This window comes from Callithrix jacchus, chromosome 5 (assembly GCF_049354715.1).
Source record: "Callithrix jacchus isolate 240 chromosome 5, calJac240_pri, whole genome shotgun sequence".
Lineage (NCBI taxonomy): Eukaryota > Metazoa > Chordata > Mammalia > Primates > Cebidae > Callithrix > Callithrix jacchus.
The window spans coordinates 16,571,430-16,589,747 of record NC_133506.1 but is presented as its reverse complement, the minus strand read 5'-3'; the positions used below and the strand labels follow the sequence as shown (position 1 = coordinate 16,589,747).

Sequence of the window (18,318 nt, the reverse complement as noted above, 5' to 3'; positions counted from 1 at the left end):
CTGGACAGGCCTTCCCTCTTCAACTATGCTTGGTTTTCTCTTGCCTGCTGTGTTGATATCTTTAAATTAGAGACTGTAGTCACACATGTATAGCAGATTCATAGAGGAGCACTAAGGTAATTATAGCCAATGGGTTGACCAGAACCAAAGCCATGTATTACTGAGGCAACCTAAGAATCATACACACAGCAGGTGTAACGGGAGCCTTGTGCCATTCAGGTGGATGATTCTGTCCTTAGGTACTTTCCTACTTGTATACTAAATAATCTGGTGATTTCTGTTAAAACTTAGCCAAAATCTCAAATATATTTAGGAATAAAATGGGAATCACTAGAGGCAAATATTTTTCTGCCTGGAGGAATAATTAACAAATGTGTGTAGATGGTGGGAAAGTACCTTTAAGAATAATACATAAAGTCATACTAACGCGCATTTTAGATGACTTTGTGTGTTTAGGAAACATCACATCTTTGACTTTCATGAGTTATATTCTTTATTCTTTAAAAAAAAGTATTTTTGCATACCTGTGTTTTTAGCATATTCCTGTACATTGAAAGGGCAGTACTATAAGGTACACAAAGTCTTGACCCTGGAATCAGGTAACTCTGGGATTGAATCTTAGTGCCACTGCTTGCCAGCTGTGAGATCATGTGCAAAATATGTTTCCCCTCTCAGCTTCAGTTCCCTCATCTGAAAAACTGGTGTAAGAATACCTATTTCACCAGACTGTATAAAGATTAGATAAGGCTGTAATGTAAGCTGCCTGGCCCACTGGTTGGTACGATACTAGTAGTTATTATTATTAACACTGTCTTGTTGTTAATTTATTCCATTATTTCTGGATTTTGTTTTACTGGATTATTGGATCAGTAATGCCTTACATACTTTAATTACCATCTATGAATTTAACTTAAAGGAAATGATATTACTGAGTAGTCATCTTTTTTTGCATCTTAGGATTATTTTCTTGATGGTTTGAAATATATTTCTGTTGATACATTTTTCTTAAATCTTGTTTAGGTTTATTATTTGCAAAAATGTGAAAAAATATAGTAGGCATCATGGCTGACTATATTTTCCAAAGACAGCAGCCATAACATCCTCCCTCCTATGTGCTCTTATACAATGTCACCTTGTCACTCACTCACCCCCTTGAACTTAGATGGGCTCTGAGACTGCTTTGATGAATAAAACATAGAGGAAGTGATACTGTGCAGCTTCTGCTTCCTGCCTCTTGGGACACTGGCTCTTAGATGTTCCAACCAGGGGACTTAGCCATTGTGTTGTGAGAAGCCCAAACCACAGAGAGAGGCCACAGGGGTACTATGGTCAGTAAGGCCCAGCTGTGCTCCCAGCATTCAGCCAGCATCCACTGCCAGCATGTGAACGAGCCATCCTGGATAACCCGCCCAAGGGAACCTGTCAGCCCCAGATGTCATCTGCCGACAAAAGCATGAGAAACCCAAGGGAGAACCACCAACCGGAGCCCAGATGACTCACAGAATTATGACGGAAAATAATAAGGTGTTGTCATAAGCCTCTAAATTTGCGAATGGTTTATTGCATAGTAACAAATGACCATAACAAGCATCAACTGAGTACTATCAGGTATCTTTAGCTTTCTAGACCCTCCCTGACATATGAAATGAATTAAAGTATAGTCATTACAACTATTCTCGGGGAGTAATGTCAAACCCATGGATTAGACATGCAATTGAGTCACTTATAAAGTCTGTTCCACAGTCAGGAGTCTTTTAAGGTGTCCTGAATAAGGTTAGTTAATTCTTCCAGCTTTTGGATGTTTAGCTCTATGTCTAACTTTCTTAAAAAGGAGAGCCCTCTCCATGGATCTGGGTGAAGTAAACTAAAAAGCTTCTGGTGTTCACCATTCTAAATGCCATTAAGAACATTCACAATTTATGGGAAGAGGGAAAAATAACAATGTTCACAGGAGTTTGGAAGACTCCCATGGATGATTTCAGTAGAGGAAGTCACTGCAGAGGTGGTAGAAAGAGTCAGAGAACTAGAATTTGAAGAGGAGCCTAAACATGGGACTGAACTGCTGCAATTTCATGATGAAATAAACAGATGAGGAGTTGTTTCTTATGAATAAGCAAAAAAGGTAGTTTCTGAGATGGAATCTACTACAGGTAAAATACTGTGAGCATTGTTAAAATGACAACAAAGAATTTAAAATATTACATAAACTTAGTTGAGAAAACATCACAGCAGGGTTTGAGAGGATTGACTTTAATTTTGAAAGAAGTTCCACTGTGGGTAAAGTGTCATCAAACAGTATTGCATGCTTCAGAGAAATCTTTAATGAAAGGAAGGGTCAACTGATACAGCAAATTTCACTGTTGTTTTATTTTTTTAAAAATTGCCACAGCCACACAAATCTTTGGCAACCACCTCCCTGATCACTCAAGACAAGACCCTCCACTAGCAGAAAGATTTCAATTTGATGCAGGTTTAGATAATTGTTACCATTTTTAGCAATAGATATTTTAAAATTAAGTTATGTACATTTTTGGACATAATGCTATTATTGAACACTTAATAGCCTACAGTAGAGTGTAAATGTAATTTGTTTATCCACTGGGAAACAAAAATTCTTGTGAGTTACTTTTTTGCAATATTAACTTTATTGTTGTGGTCTAGAAGTGAATCTGCAATATTTCCAAGGTATGCCTCTCTATAAATCCAAGGCATTGTGTAACCAATGCAAGTCCTAGTCATTCTGTTCATCAATTCTCATGACATATAATGAACAAATAATTCTCTAAAATCATCCCCAAACTCTCAAATGGCCCATTTACAACTGAACATTATGATTGTTGCTATGTGATCAAAGAAAAAGAGAAGGTAATAGCACACATTCAAATATTTTAAGCGAGACTGCCTTCCTAAAATTATCTAGCAACACAGAGATAATTCCGGTGAGCTGGTTATCTGAAGGAATTTGAACTTGAAATTTTAATACTGGCTTTGAATTTCTAGTTCACTTTTTGCAGACAAACCAATCATCTGCCTCAGGGTCTCTTACATTCCTTGCCTATCTACTGTCATCATTAACAAGACGGAAGTTCATGCTTTTGTCTATAGAAAGGGATTATGAAATGTTCTTTATGCTCCTTCCTCTGCCTACTATAGTAAGTGCTTCAAGGATTCTCTGGCTATTAATTTCTGCTGAATAGCTGAATGGCCAATAGGAAGGGAGATGACAAAGCTATTAATCTTTAGTAGCTAGAAACAATTGGAAGTATTTGGCAAAATACCAAGAATACCAAAATATTACTATTAAGAATTAAAACAGCATTATTATATAAAAGGGTCTTCTGAAAGAAATTCCTGGTTTTCTTACCCATTTATTTTTGAAACAAAGTCTCAGTTTGTTGTCCAGGCTGGAATGCAGTGGTGCGATTACAGCTCACTTCAGCCTTGAACTTCTGGGCTCAAGGGATCCTCCTGCTTCAGGCTCCCCAGTAGCTGGGACTATAGACACAGACCATCATGCCTGGCTAATTTTTTTTTTAATTTTTTTGTAGAGATGGGGTCTCATTTCTACAAAATTGTTGCCCCCACTGGTCTTGAACTCTTGAGCTCAAGTAATCCTCCCACCTTAGCCTCCCCAAGTGCTGGGATTATAGACTTGAGCCACTGTGCCCAGCATGGTTTTCTTATTTAAAAAGTATTATTGAAGCATGTAACTTAAAAAAAGCAAACAGCTCACCACTTTCGATCTCCTCTTCATTATCATCCTCTAAGATGTTTGCTGGGGAGGCAGCTTCTCCAGCTTCCATCATGCTTCTCAAAGCTTCCAGCTGTTCTGTTAGCAAAAATATGCAAAGAGGTGGTGACGGATGCTAGGTAATGTACAAACCCTAGGCCTTGAGATCGACACTGAGGAGGACATGAAAAGGGAGAGAAAATAGATTGTTCAGGCACCGATGCACTATGTTCCTACAATTCAGCAGTGATCACTCTCTCACCCATTCCTGGTGGTCTTGACCTTGTAAGAAACCTGCAACTACCACCTTACGTACACAGGATGAACTGCTGGGTGAAATGCCCAAAATTCTGGTCACCAGGTTTGAGAGGAGTTTCAGTCTTTGTGAAGGATTTAAGGCTAGATAACAAAAGCCCATAATAGGGAGAATCTGGCATAGACCAAGGTTTATGAACAGTCATGGGGAACTGATAGAAAATAGACAAGCAGGTCGGCAGTGAAACTTCAGGAAAAAAATATATGCAACTGATTTAACTAGGATTATATCCCACTAGGCAAAATAAGATTAATATTATTCTTATAAGTCAGAAAGATAAAGATAAACAAAATAATAAAAATGGGAAAGCATGTAGGGACAAACCACAAATAATAATAAGCAAAAAACTAGTTATTAAAGACATACAAATAAAAGAAACCCTAAGGTACCCATTTTTTTTTTTCTATGAGTTGGACACACATTTAAAAATGGGCAACAGCCAGCACTAAGGATATTGGTGGGAAACAGGCACTCTCATATATGACTGGTGAAAGTCTAAGTTGGTACAACTTTCCTAAAAGAAAGCATAACAAACTATATCACAAAATAAAATATGTATATGCTTTGGGCTGCATAAATCTAATTGTACCAATTGATTCCAAGGGGAGGATTGCACAAACATACAAAATAACATTCAAGCTTGTTTATAGTAGTGAAAAATCCATCAACTCGGGACTGGTTAAATCATGCTATAATAAGTGTGTACAATTCTACGGAATACATATTAAATTCTGCATAGTGTTTCATACATTAGGATGAAAGTTAATGTGTAGATTTATATCCTGCAAATGCAAGTATACTTAATTGGTTATGTTTTAAAATTAAACATCAATATAGTTAATATAATCTCAGTTATGTAACAATGTGGGTCTACATCTAAGCATGTACATTACATACATGTATCTATAGTATATGAATGTGTATAATACATGTTAGTGCTTTTTTTTACATTTTTCACTGTCTTGATTTTTGTATGGCATTATTGCTTTTGTGATAAAAATAAACTGTCATTAACATAATTTAAAAATTTTCATTTGGAATACTTGGGGGAAAATGCAGTGCAATTGTGAATATTTGATACTACTAATTAAGTGAACTAAGATATACTCTGAAAGAAAATATTTTCAAGGAAAACATCCTGGGAGAATAAAAGAAAACATGTCTATGTAAAATTATTTGTCTCTCGATCTCTCTATTCACACATATACACAGTCACACATTCTCATATATGTCTAGTGTCCCCAGATATGTATGGAGCACAGGGGGAAAGTGAAAAGGAAAATTTATGAGGACTTTAGAGTGTATAAAATCATAAAATGCTGTTTCCTTATAGCTTGAGGAATTCTAAAATGTGTCTTCTACTTTCCTCTCAATTTTCCTTGGCCCCTCGCCAAATTCTGGCATATGAATTTATAAATATGCTTTCCCCACTGCCTGAATTAATTGATGTGGAAATTAAACTTAAATTGAAATGTGGCAACTTTGCTCTGAAAAGTACCTGTAACATCAACCCTACACCCTTCCCCCCAAAATCAGTGGTTTTAAAATAACTTTAATTCTAAACAGCTGAAATATCCACATACATTATGTAGTATGCTTCCATTATATATGTGTGTATTTCACTTACTTTTTTCAACTTCAGGTTTCAGCCGCTTGTTTTTTATGAGTATTTTTCTTTTGAGGTCATTGGGGGATGGCAAAGGCCTGCCTGGTTCCAGCTAGAGAGAAACAGGAAGAGCTGAATTAAGGAAGGGCTGTGCTTCTCTATTCTCCTTCCCAGCCCAGAAGGAGCCTATAGGAGGCCTGGGAGTGATGCAACCCAACACCCACTAGATGGCAGGCAGCACAGCCTTCCGTTTTCATTCCCCAAATTAGCATACCCATTCAACTTTCCCTTAGACTAGCGCTGCAAACTTGAAATGCACATAGTTTCCAGACGTGTTGCAGAGTTTCTCCAATTTCCCTAGTGGAGCAGGGGTCTGGCAGGGGATATGCAGGGGAGGGGTTCCTGCTCCCTTGAAGGCCTTGCACCTATTAAGTATCTGGTAAAGTGCAAGGGACAACTGTGACAGCTGGGGTCAGAACTGGCTTTCCCAAGTGAGAGGGCCCCCCAGGTGTCAGGCTGTACAGTAAGCCTATCTGCTTAGTAGGCTGACCCAACCCTCAACACTTGACATTGTGGTTTTGTGGGTTTGATAAGAGAATCAAGAAGGGAGTTGTTCCCGTTACTGGAATCTAAACTTGACTATAGAATCATTTGCTTAGATGTATATCTGCAAAGGAGGTGTCCCTGTATGCTACCACTTCTGATCTACATGGTTCTGTAGCATACAGGGACACCTCCTTTGCAGATAATTATCCAACTAGACAGTTGTCCACTCCCCATTCCTCTACCCATCTCTTTACCCACCCACACACCCTTCCACCTATCCGTTCACTTTCAAAACTTGCTTTTACTCTACGTATTACATGTAAGGCACTGCCCACTTATAAGACTGTCTTGCTCAAATAAAACCGTTTGTTGAAATGCTGTTTCCTTCTAGCAGCCTGGTATAACTGGCCGATTCCACAGTGATCTCTCTTGTATCAGGACACCTCCAACAAATAACGCATCACAGGCCATCTTGTTTTCTAGTTAAGTGTTCACATTTGTGTCTTGCTCCTACTCCCAAGGTTGAAAGCTCTTTAGCTCCGGGAGCAGGTCTTATTCCCATTTATGTTACCTACGCTTCCCAAAACACCTGTCCTGTATTCAAGAGAATTGGGTCTGGAGGGAGGGAACATAAGGTCTATTCATGCTGACTTCTGAGAACTAACTCAAATGGAAACATTTCCGCTATAACAGGAAATATCCTCCCCATTTACATAGGATGTACATCGAGGAAATGACTTTGTAACTTTACTTTATCCTATTCATTAGCATAGGGTGGACACCAACTAACCAGTGGAAACCTCTAGAGGGTATTTAAAACTCAGAAAATTCTGTAACGGGGCTCTTGAGCCCCTATGCTCAGGCTGCTCCCACCCCATGGAGTGTACTTTCATTTTCAACAAATCTCTGCTTTTGTTGCTTCATTCTTTCCTTGCTTTGTGCATTGGGCCCAATTCTTTAAGATGCCACGAACCTGGACACCTTTCAACTGGTAACAGTATGTGCACATCACTTCACTAAGAATATAGTGATCTTTCTACAAAAGCAATCCCCTTAACCCAATCAGGAAAATAAATGGAGGGCCTAGGTAAAAATAAATAAAATAAATCAGAGCTGTTTCTTAGATTGGGTTCCCTTAGAATCAGCCTCAGAGACAAGAATTATTAAACCAGGTAGTCTACTTGGGAGGAAACTCCAAAGAGGTGTGAGAAAGTGGGAAAAAGAAGACAGGCAGCCCATCAAGGGTGTGTTACCAAGCAAGTTATCGCTGCAGCCAGCTGGAGTGTGATCCTGCTGGGAAACCCTGGAAGGCAGCGAAGAGCAGGTGCTCAGGGTCATCCCACCTCGGGAGGGAGGGAGCATGGAGTGGGGGTGATAATGCTCTGCCACTGCTGGCCTATCTTTCATGAGTGGCAGAGCAGGCTCCAGTGACCAGAGCTCACTCTCAGGCAAAAGGCAACGGATGTTAACAGTGGAAAGTCAGGCCGGTGTGCCGGGAAACAGGAGGCACTGCAAGGATATGGGTAGGTCTCTTGCGGCAACTGCTTCTGCAGGTTCAAGAGAAAATGGAAGTGGGGTGCGGGGCAAAGGACACAGTTATCCTTGTCTCTTATATTTTTTTTCAACACACTTCTAAAAAGAACCTTATTGTTAAACCACGCGAGGTATTTACATGTAGCACAAAGCACCTTCCTGCTGTCATTTGCTGTGATGTTCTTCTGCCTTTACCTCATGCTATCAGATTGATGCCCATCAGGTGCTGCTTGTTAATAGCAGGGCTTTCTACTTTGATTTCCTTGGCTGTCTTGGTGCTCATAACGTCTTGTGACTGTGGATCTTAATCTCTTGGAGATCATGGATCCTTATAAAAATGTGATTAACTATCTAGAATGAGTATATACAAAAAAATTGCATGCAATTAAAATGAATTCATAGATCTCATAAGGCCTATCTATGGAGCACAGGTTAATGTCCTTTGCTTTATGAAGAAATTAGCATGTATAAAATGAAGTTCAAAATGTATGTGTAACATTGCCCAACTGTGTTTTCTGGACTTAGGAATATGAACTTCAGGATGGTGTGACATCAGTTCAGGGCACTTTCCATACCACCGGGCTCCCATGGGTTCTGAATCCTGGGTGCATACTCAGTTCACCTGGAGGGCTTTTGAAACACCATGCTCAGGCCTGGCCCTGCATCAATTAAGTCAGTCTCTGAGTGGGGCCCTGGCACAGGTGTTTCTAACAGTTTTGCTGGTGATTCTAACACGTAACTGAAGTTGAGAACAACTGACCTCAATCTGGACCCTTGGCCTGGGTGCTTTATGAAATTTTAAGACCGACCGAGATCTGAAAAACCATAAGACCCAAAGATCCTCCAAATTAAATTGAACCAGATGTTTATTTACATCCCTCTGAAGCTTTCTGTACCAAAGAATTTAAATAAATATGAAGATCTTGAGCATTAGTCCTCCAGTACTACTTGACCCTTCAGAAATTTTTTAAAACAAATCCATTCATGCTGGAAATATGGTTTGCTAAAAATACATACTGGATGTGATTCAAGTGCTTGTTTCAGCAGGAGATCCCCAAATAGATCTTCGCAATATTTGGACATCTTGTACTGTTGATATTTGCTGGAGAGAAAAAAGTGGCATTTGTAAATATGAACACCCATTAACCATCCAAGAATAAGAAACACCCATTCCTAGGCAATTAAAGATTCTCACTCGGCATCATGCATGATTGTCCTCTTAATGCTAATGTGAGATGTACCACAAACTTTAACTGGCTTAACTGGTATAATTTTAAAAGAAGGAGAAGGAGAGTCTGTTACAAAACAAAGAGCTAGAAAGAAGAATAAAAAATGTCTTTCAAGTTAATCAAATCTGACTTCAAATATACTGCCAAATCTTCCAACTCAATGGAACGTTAAGGTGTCCCAATCTCCGAGCTTTTGTTCGGAACAAGTATTTCTAAAACACATTAAAATGATTTGGTTTGGGGGAGAAAGGGTGGCTTTGCTTTTGTTTTTCTTTTCTTGTTGTTTTTTGCTTTGCATAAGAGTAGGTATCCGTGCTGGATAATTATTTGAACTTAGTACTTCACAAAACGAACTATTCAGCTATTTAAAAAGATGTAGAGCAGGAGTGGGCATCAGGGATTAGGAAACAGTTCCACATAGAGACTTGCTGTGGAATGGATCATTGTACCTGCAGTGATTTTCAAAGGAGAGAATTACAGGATATTCTGATGTGACAAATGCAGTTTCCTTGATGGCTTGAATTACATCCTTTAAAGACAAAAAATGCTAATAAGAAAAGAGCAACAAAATTAAGGCACCTAAAACGATTCAGAAACTATTATTTGAGTCTTTCAGAAAGTCAGTTCCAGCAATTCAGACCTGGAGCATCCATCTACCTTGATACCTCTACAAGTTGAGTCTCCTGTAGTTACAGCGAGGGTGCAGTTAATGGTTAATGACAATTTTTTAAAGCTATCTTTTACTTCTCCAGCATTATGGTGCTATTAATATACAAAAGATTTCACCTAAATGGCATGTCAGTTTCTTGCTTGTTAATCTGCCAAGCCAGGAGTGCAGAGTCCACCTTTCTCCTTGAGGAGCAGGTAATCTCTGGCACAGAGGTTTTCACTCCAGACTACTGTATGACTCCTCCCCACCTCGTGCAGAAAATTGTGGACAGTAACCTAAGGATTGTTGGAGGCTTTTACTGACTTTCCTATGTATTTGGAAATCAGTCTTGGGCTATATTTCATTAACTTGATATAGATCTCTGTGTACTAATGTGACATTTGCAGTATCCCTTGTTTCCTACGGGCCTGGTGAAAAGGTCATTGGGGGAAAGGGGTTCTAGTTGGTCAAGCAACATGTAAGTAAACAGAGAAGTGTTCTGGACCACCCCCCCCCATCTATAACACAGAGCTTAATTACAGAAAGCCACATTTGAAGGAGCTGAACATAATCTTCCCTTTCATTATTCTCCATGAAATAGGAGAGGCGTTAGATGGTTGGCCCCGTCCCTGCTTAGCTTTAGAAAGGCTTCAAACCAGCACTTCTACAATGAGACCAACATATTCAGTAAAAATCCCCAAATTCTTGCTGGTTTGTAGCTAATTAAAGGAAAAATCTCATCATCCAGTTAATCAGAAAAATATTTCACAATAGTTATGTAGGCAAATCCATTTGAAATGATAAAGCCCAAGGTTAGATAATCTTGAAATATTTTATTGAGACATGCCTTACGGCTGAGGTAGTCATTTAGTTATTCTTCCTGGCTGTGCAAATTCATGGCTTCCCACCTGAATATACTCTTGGTACTTATCAGGAAGCATAATCTTGAATTCATTGCTGGTCAAAACTCTCCAACATCTTGGCTAAGAGAAATGCTATGCATAGTATTTAGGCATCTGTGGTTTTTGTTTTATTTTTTGGAGACAGTCTTGTTCTGTTGCCGAGGCCAGAGTGCAATGGCATGATCTGGGCTCACTGCAACTTCTGCCTCCCAGGTCCAAGTGATTGTCCTGCCTCAGCTTCTCAAGTAGTTGGGATGACAAATGCATGCCACCAGGCCTGGCTAATTTTTGTATTTTTAGTAGAGACAAAAATAGGGTTTAAACATGTTGGCCAGGCTGGTCTCGAACTCCCGACCTCAAGTGATCTACCCGCCACCGCCTCCCAAAGTGTTAGGATTACAGGCATGAGCCACCGCCCCCAGCAGCATCTGTGTTTTGAAAATACCCACGGTGATGTTTCACATGTAAGTGGAGTTGAGAACCGCTGCTCCCAGCGTTATAACATCTAACCTGAGTTACACCAAACTGACAGACAGCTGTACTTGACATTTGTCTAACCTCATTATCTTATTCTCTTATTCTTACAGGCCCTATTTACAATCCATTTTATTCTTTGTGTTCTATTTATCTTTTTATGCCACCTTGTGAAGTCCTTTAGGAATAATGAAAAATAAATAAGCAGATAACAAAAGGAGAGGATATTTTTAAGGTAAGTAACATAGGGAAACACTGCCAGAGAAACCTTGTTGCATTACACAGTCACCATTTGAAAGCAGGAACAGTATCGTTATGGGGACATTAAGTGGAAAAGATCTTTGTCTTGACTGTTTCCGCAAGACTGAAAGAAGGGAGTATGAAGGTACAGTTCTTAAGAAAATGAATCATTTGTTTTCTCTTCCCCATCTCCCTATTTCCTGCATTTTCACAGAGTTTGGAAAAGTCTGTGTAATTTTAAAAGTTACCTTAAAAAGGATATCTGTACACATTGCTTTTCCATGAGTTATTATTGGTTCTTGGTCTTCACCTTTTCCATCCCAGCAGTCAAGTTCAACACATCTAGGGACATAGTGAAGTTACAATATTGAAACTACAATAAAATAGTATGCAAACAAATTTTTAAAAAGACATCAAAATAAGTTTTTTTTTTCTTATAGAACAGAAAATTGAATAAATTAAGTAACATGATTATTTCATGGCATATATAGTTTAAAACCACATTATGCTTCTCATCGGGTTGGTATTATCATAAAGGGATTGTCTGAGTGAGACTAAGACATTTAAGAAATGTAATAAGCATCATAGTTCTGGATGAAATCCTACTTGTGACAAAGCTGCAATAAAGGACAATTTGAAGGCTGGGCAGGGTGGCTCATGCCTGTAATCCCAGCACTTTTGGGAGGCCAAGGTGGGCGGATCACTTGAGGTCAGGAGTTGGAGACCAGCCTGGTCAACATGGTGAAACCCCATCTCTACTAAAAATACAAAAATTAACCAGGTGTGGTGGCATGTGTTTGTAATCCCAGGTATTTGGGAGGGTGAGGCCTGAGAATCGCTTGAACTCAGGAGGGAGGTTGCAGTGAGCCGACATCATGCCACTGCACCCCAGCCTGAGCAACAGAGTAACACTCTGTCTCAATTTTTTTAAAAAAGACAATTGGGAAACAACTGGAAAAATATGAATGTAGACTGGGTTTTACATGACATTAAAATTACTTTTAAGTTTGACAGGCTGGATGATATTACTTTGGCCATATCAGAAAGTGTTTAGTGATTCATATTCAAGTATTCAGAGACAGCATGTGAATGGAAGTAGTGACATAGTTAAATTCTTTTAACGTATTTCCATATACAAAAAAGTGACTTAAAAACATAAAGTATTGTTTAATTAATAACCAAGAAAAAATCATAACGTAACTACATTTCTTATTTTTCACTTTCATCATTTTTGCCTTTCTTTAAAGCTCAATTATCTGCTGGTTTCTGTAAAACAAAAAGCATTTTCAATAATTTCTAGTCTCAGAGAACTAAACTTTTGAATTTTTACATCAAATAAAGCTGGTTTACAAGTGCCGTTTAATCAATGGTCAGTTAGCTCAATTGGTTAGAGCATGGTGTTAATAACAAGTACCTATAATCAACAAAAAAACTCAACATGCCCTCTTACAATATGCATGTTTTCTTTTGTTGTGGTTTTGGGAGTCATATTTTAAATTTGCAGTAAAGAAACGTCTTTTGGATGACTGTAGATTTTTCTGGAAGGAATATTGTCCTTCTTTTCTCAAGGTTAAATGACCATGATAATCTATTAAAGGGAATAAACAAATGTCCTTTTCATCCTAATTACTATTTCCTATTTTTTCAGAGAAAAGTAAATTAAAATGAAGAGCGTCATACATGAAAAACGAATTGCCATCTTGAATTCCTTACCTGCAACCAGCCAGGAGAACCTGTCTGTACATTTCTACTGAAGACTTCCCGCCGAACTGTCTGCCAGTGAGGTAAGTGTTATGGGAAGAACTGATGAAGTAGTGAGCCAGAGGGTGGTCCATTTCTTGGTAAAGTTCTAAACGATCTAGGAAGACTGGGGCATTTTCATCTGACATCAGATATCTGCAAAACCCATCACTTGATATAAGGCCTAGGGGAAAAAGAACACCTTAGTAGCACTTGTAGCTCTGAAGATGCACATCTCTTGTTTCATTCGTGGAAGTTGAGGCAGCTTAAATTAGAAGAGTAAAAAATTCTTCATAGTCTCTTTCCCAAGAAACTTCATCTGTCAGAACTTGAATGAAATAAGAGAGTTACACATTTTAAATAACATAATGAATTCCACAAACAGGTGGCATTCTGCTTTTACATCCAGATGGCAGAGGTACATGGTCCCTCAAGTTCAGAAACACAGCACAGGGAGCTATGATGACCAGGGGTCTGGGTGACCCATATCAAGTTCTGCTCCTGCCACTCACTACCTTGTCTCCTGGATCTCAGCTTCCTCTTCTATCAACTGGAGAAAAATACTGGCCCCATCTGACTTCCAAGATCATCATAATGGGAAATGAGAATAGATATGAGAGGTGCTCTTTAAAAAATGGAAAATGTATTAATTGTAAGACATTATTGTTCTCACTGAATTGGAAAAGGGATTTTTCTTGGAGATGAGGGCACCTCTGAATTTAAACAATTCAGTTTTCAATTTTATCTAAAAGTCAGGATATGGGACTGGTGAGAAGAGTATATATAGTGGTCATCGAGATGTGACCTGAAAGCTACCCTTCATTTCAATCACACCTTTCTGACACGGGGTAGGGCTCATGTGGTAACTACAGGAGCAACAATCAATATTTATGCAACTTATAAATGATTGATGCATTGACAACCTCAGCTTTTTGTTTTATTTAAGCACCTGCAAATTATGAACTGATTTCAAGCTTAGAGAAGGGAGCAGATGATAGCATCATGAATAACCATGGGCCTATACCAGTGTGGTCAGATCTCAACATTTTGCCTTATTTGATTTACATTTTTTATAGTAAATACATAATTCCTGATGCCACTGCAGCATCCTGTGTCCCCACCTCAATTCTGTTCCATACCAGATAGATAACCATCATTCTAGTTTTGGTGTTTACCCCCAAAATGGTTTTGAAACTTTATTACACATGCATTCATCCAAATAACGGGTAGTTTGAACTGTTTACAATTTTCTGTGAAAGCTATCCTACTGTGTGGATTTGCAACTTGCTATTTTTTATTTTTATGTTTTTGAGACAGAGTTTCGCTCTTGTTACCCAGGCTGGAGTGCAATGGTGTGATCTCGGCTCACCGCAACCTCCACCTCCTGGGTTCAGGCAATTCTCCTGCCTCAGCCACCTGAGTAGCTGAGATTACAGGCACGCCCACCATGCCCAGCTAATTTTTTGTATTTTTACTAGAGACGGGGTTTCACCATGTTGACCAGGATGGTCTCGATCTCTTGACCTTGTGATCCATCCACCTCGGCCTCCCAAAGTGCTGGGATTACAGGCTTGAGCCACTGCACCCGGCCGCAACTTGCTATTTTTATCTTTATATACCAGTTATATACGTAGATCTTATTCACTGATTTTTACTGAGGGTACAGAAGTCCATATATGAATATATCATAATTTATTATCCATTATTTTGTTGATGGATAGTTAGGTCATTTCTAATTATAAATGAAAGTCGAAATTTATATACCTCTCTCCTTGGGCACCTTCATTCATTATAAAGAGCAAGTACTTTTAGAAGTACCAGCATAGATGCAGTGATGGAAGAAAGAGGTAAGCCCTGCCTTCATGAAATTTTCATACTATGAGTGACAGAAACAAATAAGTAAACAAATAAATATTATATTAAAGAAGTACTAGAAGGACAGAGAAAGCAGGAAGGAAGGTGATAAAGAATGACAGGATGCTGTGTTAAATATGTGGCCAGTGAAAGCCCTTCTGAGGTCATGTGCATATGTGAGGAGCAAGCCACACGAACATCCAGGAAACACCAGTTCAGGCAGAAGGATCGGCAAGTGCAAATATCTTGATGCAGGTGTGTGCATGCCAACATCATTCATGATAGCAAGACAGAGCAAGTGACCAAGGAAGAATGTAGCTTGAAGTGAGATTGGAGATGGAGCCAAAGGCTACATCACTTGGGCTTTAGTTCTCACTAAGTATTTTAGATTTTATTCTAAGTGTATTGGAAGCCTTTGGAGGGTTTCAAAGAGTGGAATAACTTGATTAGATTTGGTTTTAAAAGGTTTAGTATGGCTGCTGTGTGGAGCATAAATTGGATTGTACTAAGTAAGGAGGAGAAGGCACTGCCCCTAGAGGGATGATGTAGGCTTGGATATTCAGTAAGGCGGGAGATGATGAGAAGTGATTCATTTAGGATTTCTTTTGAGGTTGGATCTTACAGGTTTTACAAAAGAACCAGACATGATGTGAAAGAATGAAACAAGTCCAAGATGAGTCCAAGGGTTTTGACTGGGTAAATAATGGTACAATTTTATAGACTTGGAAAGGAACAGATCCAGGGGAAGGAAGAATCAAAATATGTTGTATATATGTACATAGGAAATGCCCATTTAACATCAAAATGGAGAGTTCTACTACAGGTCTGTAGTGTAAGCTGGAGGTTAGGACTGGAGAGCTTAATAGAAGAAATGTAAAGCTATCGGCTTGGATGAGCTCAGGTACAGAGTGAGTATAGATGTAGAGGAGATCTGAGAACTATGCCACTCTGACATCCAGAGTTTGGGAAATATACGAGAGATTCTCTAGGATACATATCTAGAGGTAGAAATGCTGGGCTGTATCAGAGGCATATTTTTTACTTTATAAACTATTGCCAAAGTATTCTCCAAGGTGGTTGTACCAATGTAGGGTCTTACCAGAAGTTTACAAGAGTGGCTTTGTACCGCATTCTCACCCGCACTTAAAAATGACAGACTAACATTTTCATTGCTTGTGAAATGGTCAAGCTACCCTTTTTAAATGTGTCAATGGTCACTTCACAGACCTTTAAAACTTAGAAGGAATTTGGAAATAAACAAGGACATACCTCAGTCATGACACTTATCACACTGCCAAGGAATTGTTGAGTCATTTGCCTTTCTCCTTAAACAGATGGCAACTGCCTTCAAGGCTGGGGACCTTTCTTACTGTTGTGAATTCCTAGCAACTGGCACAGTGCTTGGCACACAGTCAGCCCTCTACAAACTTCAAGGAATGAAGGAAGGGAAGGGAAATACTAGCCAAATTACTGCATGAGCCCCACCACCTTACAAGCAGGGAAACTGAGGCCCAGGGGACTAGTTCCTAGCTAAAGGTCATAGGGAAGTGACAAGAATCATATCACCTCCTGCCACTGCAAAGTGTTAGATTTTCTATCAAGTTGTACCCCCCTTTGTTGTAATCATAAGCAATGTGAAATAAATTATGATATTCAGAATACTGATGGGGGGAAGGAATGAAGCAGTCTTGCTTAAAATAGGTATCTTTATCCGCAGAAAGTGTAAATACACAACTACAACCAAAGGGAAAACTACTGGGCCTGGAAAAATATCAGGGGTGAAATCATGGAGTGTAGAGGGTCAGGCATATCTATAAAGAGGGTCCAGATAACCTCTAGACCATTCAGCCACAGTCACTGGCATTACATACAAAGAAACAAGCATATTCTAAAAAGGAAGAAACTGAGGCCTTGAGATTCATGGACATATGAGACAGATGGAACTTGAACTTTCATCTCTGTACATTCTCCACTGAGACATAAGGCCAAAGGCTCTAGCTGAGGTACCTCCAGCTCTCCCTTCCATATTCCACAGGCATTTCTTACTGCTATGTGACTGATTTTAAAATTTCTCCCCATGCCTTTCCTTTGACAAATATTTGAGTGAACAACCCTTTGTTTCCAAAGTTTCTTTGAAAGTGACAAAGGTCCAGAAACACCAGGAATTAACTAAAGTGATTCCTCACCATTTAATTTCATATCAATTGTATTTATCTTTTATACCAGAGGTCAAACGAGGGGTGAGAGGGCACATCAAATCATGTGTTAAATTTATCTGGCTTGGCAAAACAAAAGAGAGAAAAAGAGAAGGTATAAGCTTTTATATGACGGAAATTATTTTCAAAGACTGCAAGTAGAGACTGTATTGGTTGTTTTTATATTTCAAGCAATATGCAATACTAAAACCTAATATAAAAAGGTACATGGGGAAAATCACAATAATGTATTTAATAATACAATACATTTAACAGTATACTTTGGTCAGCATTGACTAATACTGATAAAAGGTAAAATTTATACAAACTTAAGAGCAAGAAAAGAAAATCAGTCATCAATCCATGGCTCTAGAAAGTTCCGAAGCATTTACAAATACCTTTAAAAACCAAGACTTTAAAAGCTGCATAATTTCTTGTTTTAAAAAAAAAATCATTTTTTTTTCATGTTTATTACCTCTTTTCTTCAAATCTTCATCAGGTTCATACATCTCAATGATCTGCATTGCCCTTTTGGTATCATAAAATGGAAATAAAATTTCATTCAATCGAGGATCTCGTTGGTGCTATGATAAGAAGATAACTCCATTTAGGTTGATATTTCTTGGCCTTGAGGCATTAGACATTTAATACTAAGTTTATAATTTCTAAGCAAAATATATCTAGACTATCATGTTTATAATTACAAAGATAGGACTTCACTGCCTTCCTGCCTTTCTCCTTAAAATATACTTCCAAAAGTCCAAATTTGGGAGTACTTTTGGGTTACTCTCCCTGAACGAGAGAGACAGAATGCATTTTTCCCTTTCAAAGTTGAAGGATACAGTGTGCATGTCAATTGTACTGTCCTCCAGTTCCCACACAACAGGGAAGACATTTGGCACAAATGTCAATAAAAATTAAGGTGAAAATATTTTTAAAAAGCAAACACCAGCCCCCCAAAATAGTTCAAATAAATAAATAGATAACATACTAATTCAAGTGCCACCCCCAAAACCCCAAAAGCAATAACAACAAAAACCCTAATGTTAGACAGTGTTAGACAAGCAAACATCATCTCATTTTCATTACAGCTTTCTATATCAATCCATGATTTCTTGGGCACTAAACAAATTTCATTGTCTTAAGTAACTATTTTTTTTTTCAAAATGATGAAAATTAATTGTAATGATGAAAATTAATCAGCATAAGGATATTTATAGGCTATAAACAATATAGAATTCTCTGGGCAGAGTTTCATGAATGATTATGGGACTTAAGAGGTTGTTGACATTATTTTTTTTCAA

The 18,318-nt window shown here is 38.5% G+C and overlaps 1 protein-coding gene across 9 annotated transcripts in view; it reads right to left on the bottom strand.

Annotated features, from left to right (window-relative positions):
- The window catches only part of PLCB4 (phospholipase C beta 4), a 397,376-nt gene that overhangs the window by 73,485 nt on the left and 305,573 nt on the right, over window positions 1–18,318 (bottom strand). For all 9 annotated transcript variants that reach the window (XM_078371334.1, XM_078371335.1, XM_078371336.1 and 6 more), the window contains 7 exons: window positions 17,490–17,598; window positions 12,939–13,149; window positions 11,474–11,567; window positions 9,410–9,489; window positions 8,749–8,833; window positions 5,674–5,764; window positions 3,734–3,829 (listed from right to left, as the gene is read on the bottom strand). In XM_078371334.1, coding sequence (XP_078227460.1) covers window positions 3,734–3,829; window positions 5,674–5,764; window positions 8,749–8,833; window positions 9,410–9,489; window positions 11,474–11,567; window positions 12,939–13,149; window positions 17,490–17,598 — 766 coding nt within the window. The remainder of the gene's footprint in view (window positions 1–3,733; window positions 3,830–5,673; window positions 5,765–8,748; window positions 8,834–9,409; window positions 9,490–11,473; window positions 11,568–12,938; window positions 13,150–17,489; window positions 17,599–18,318) is intronic.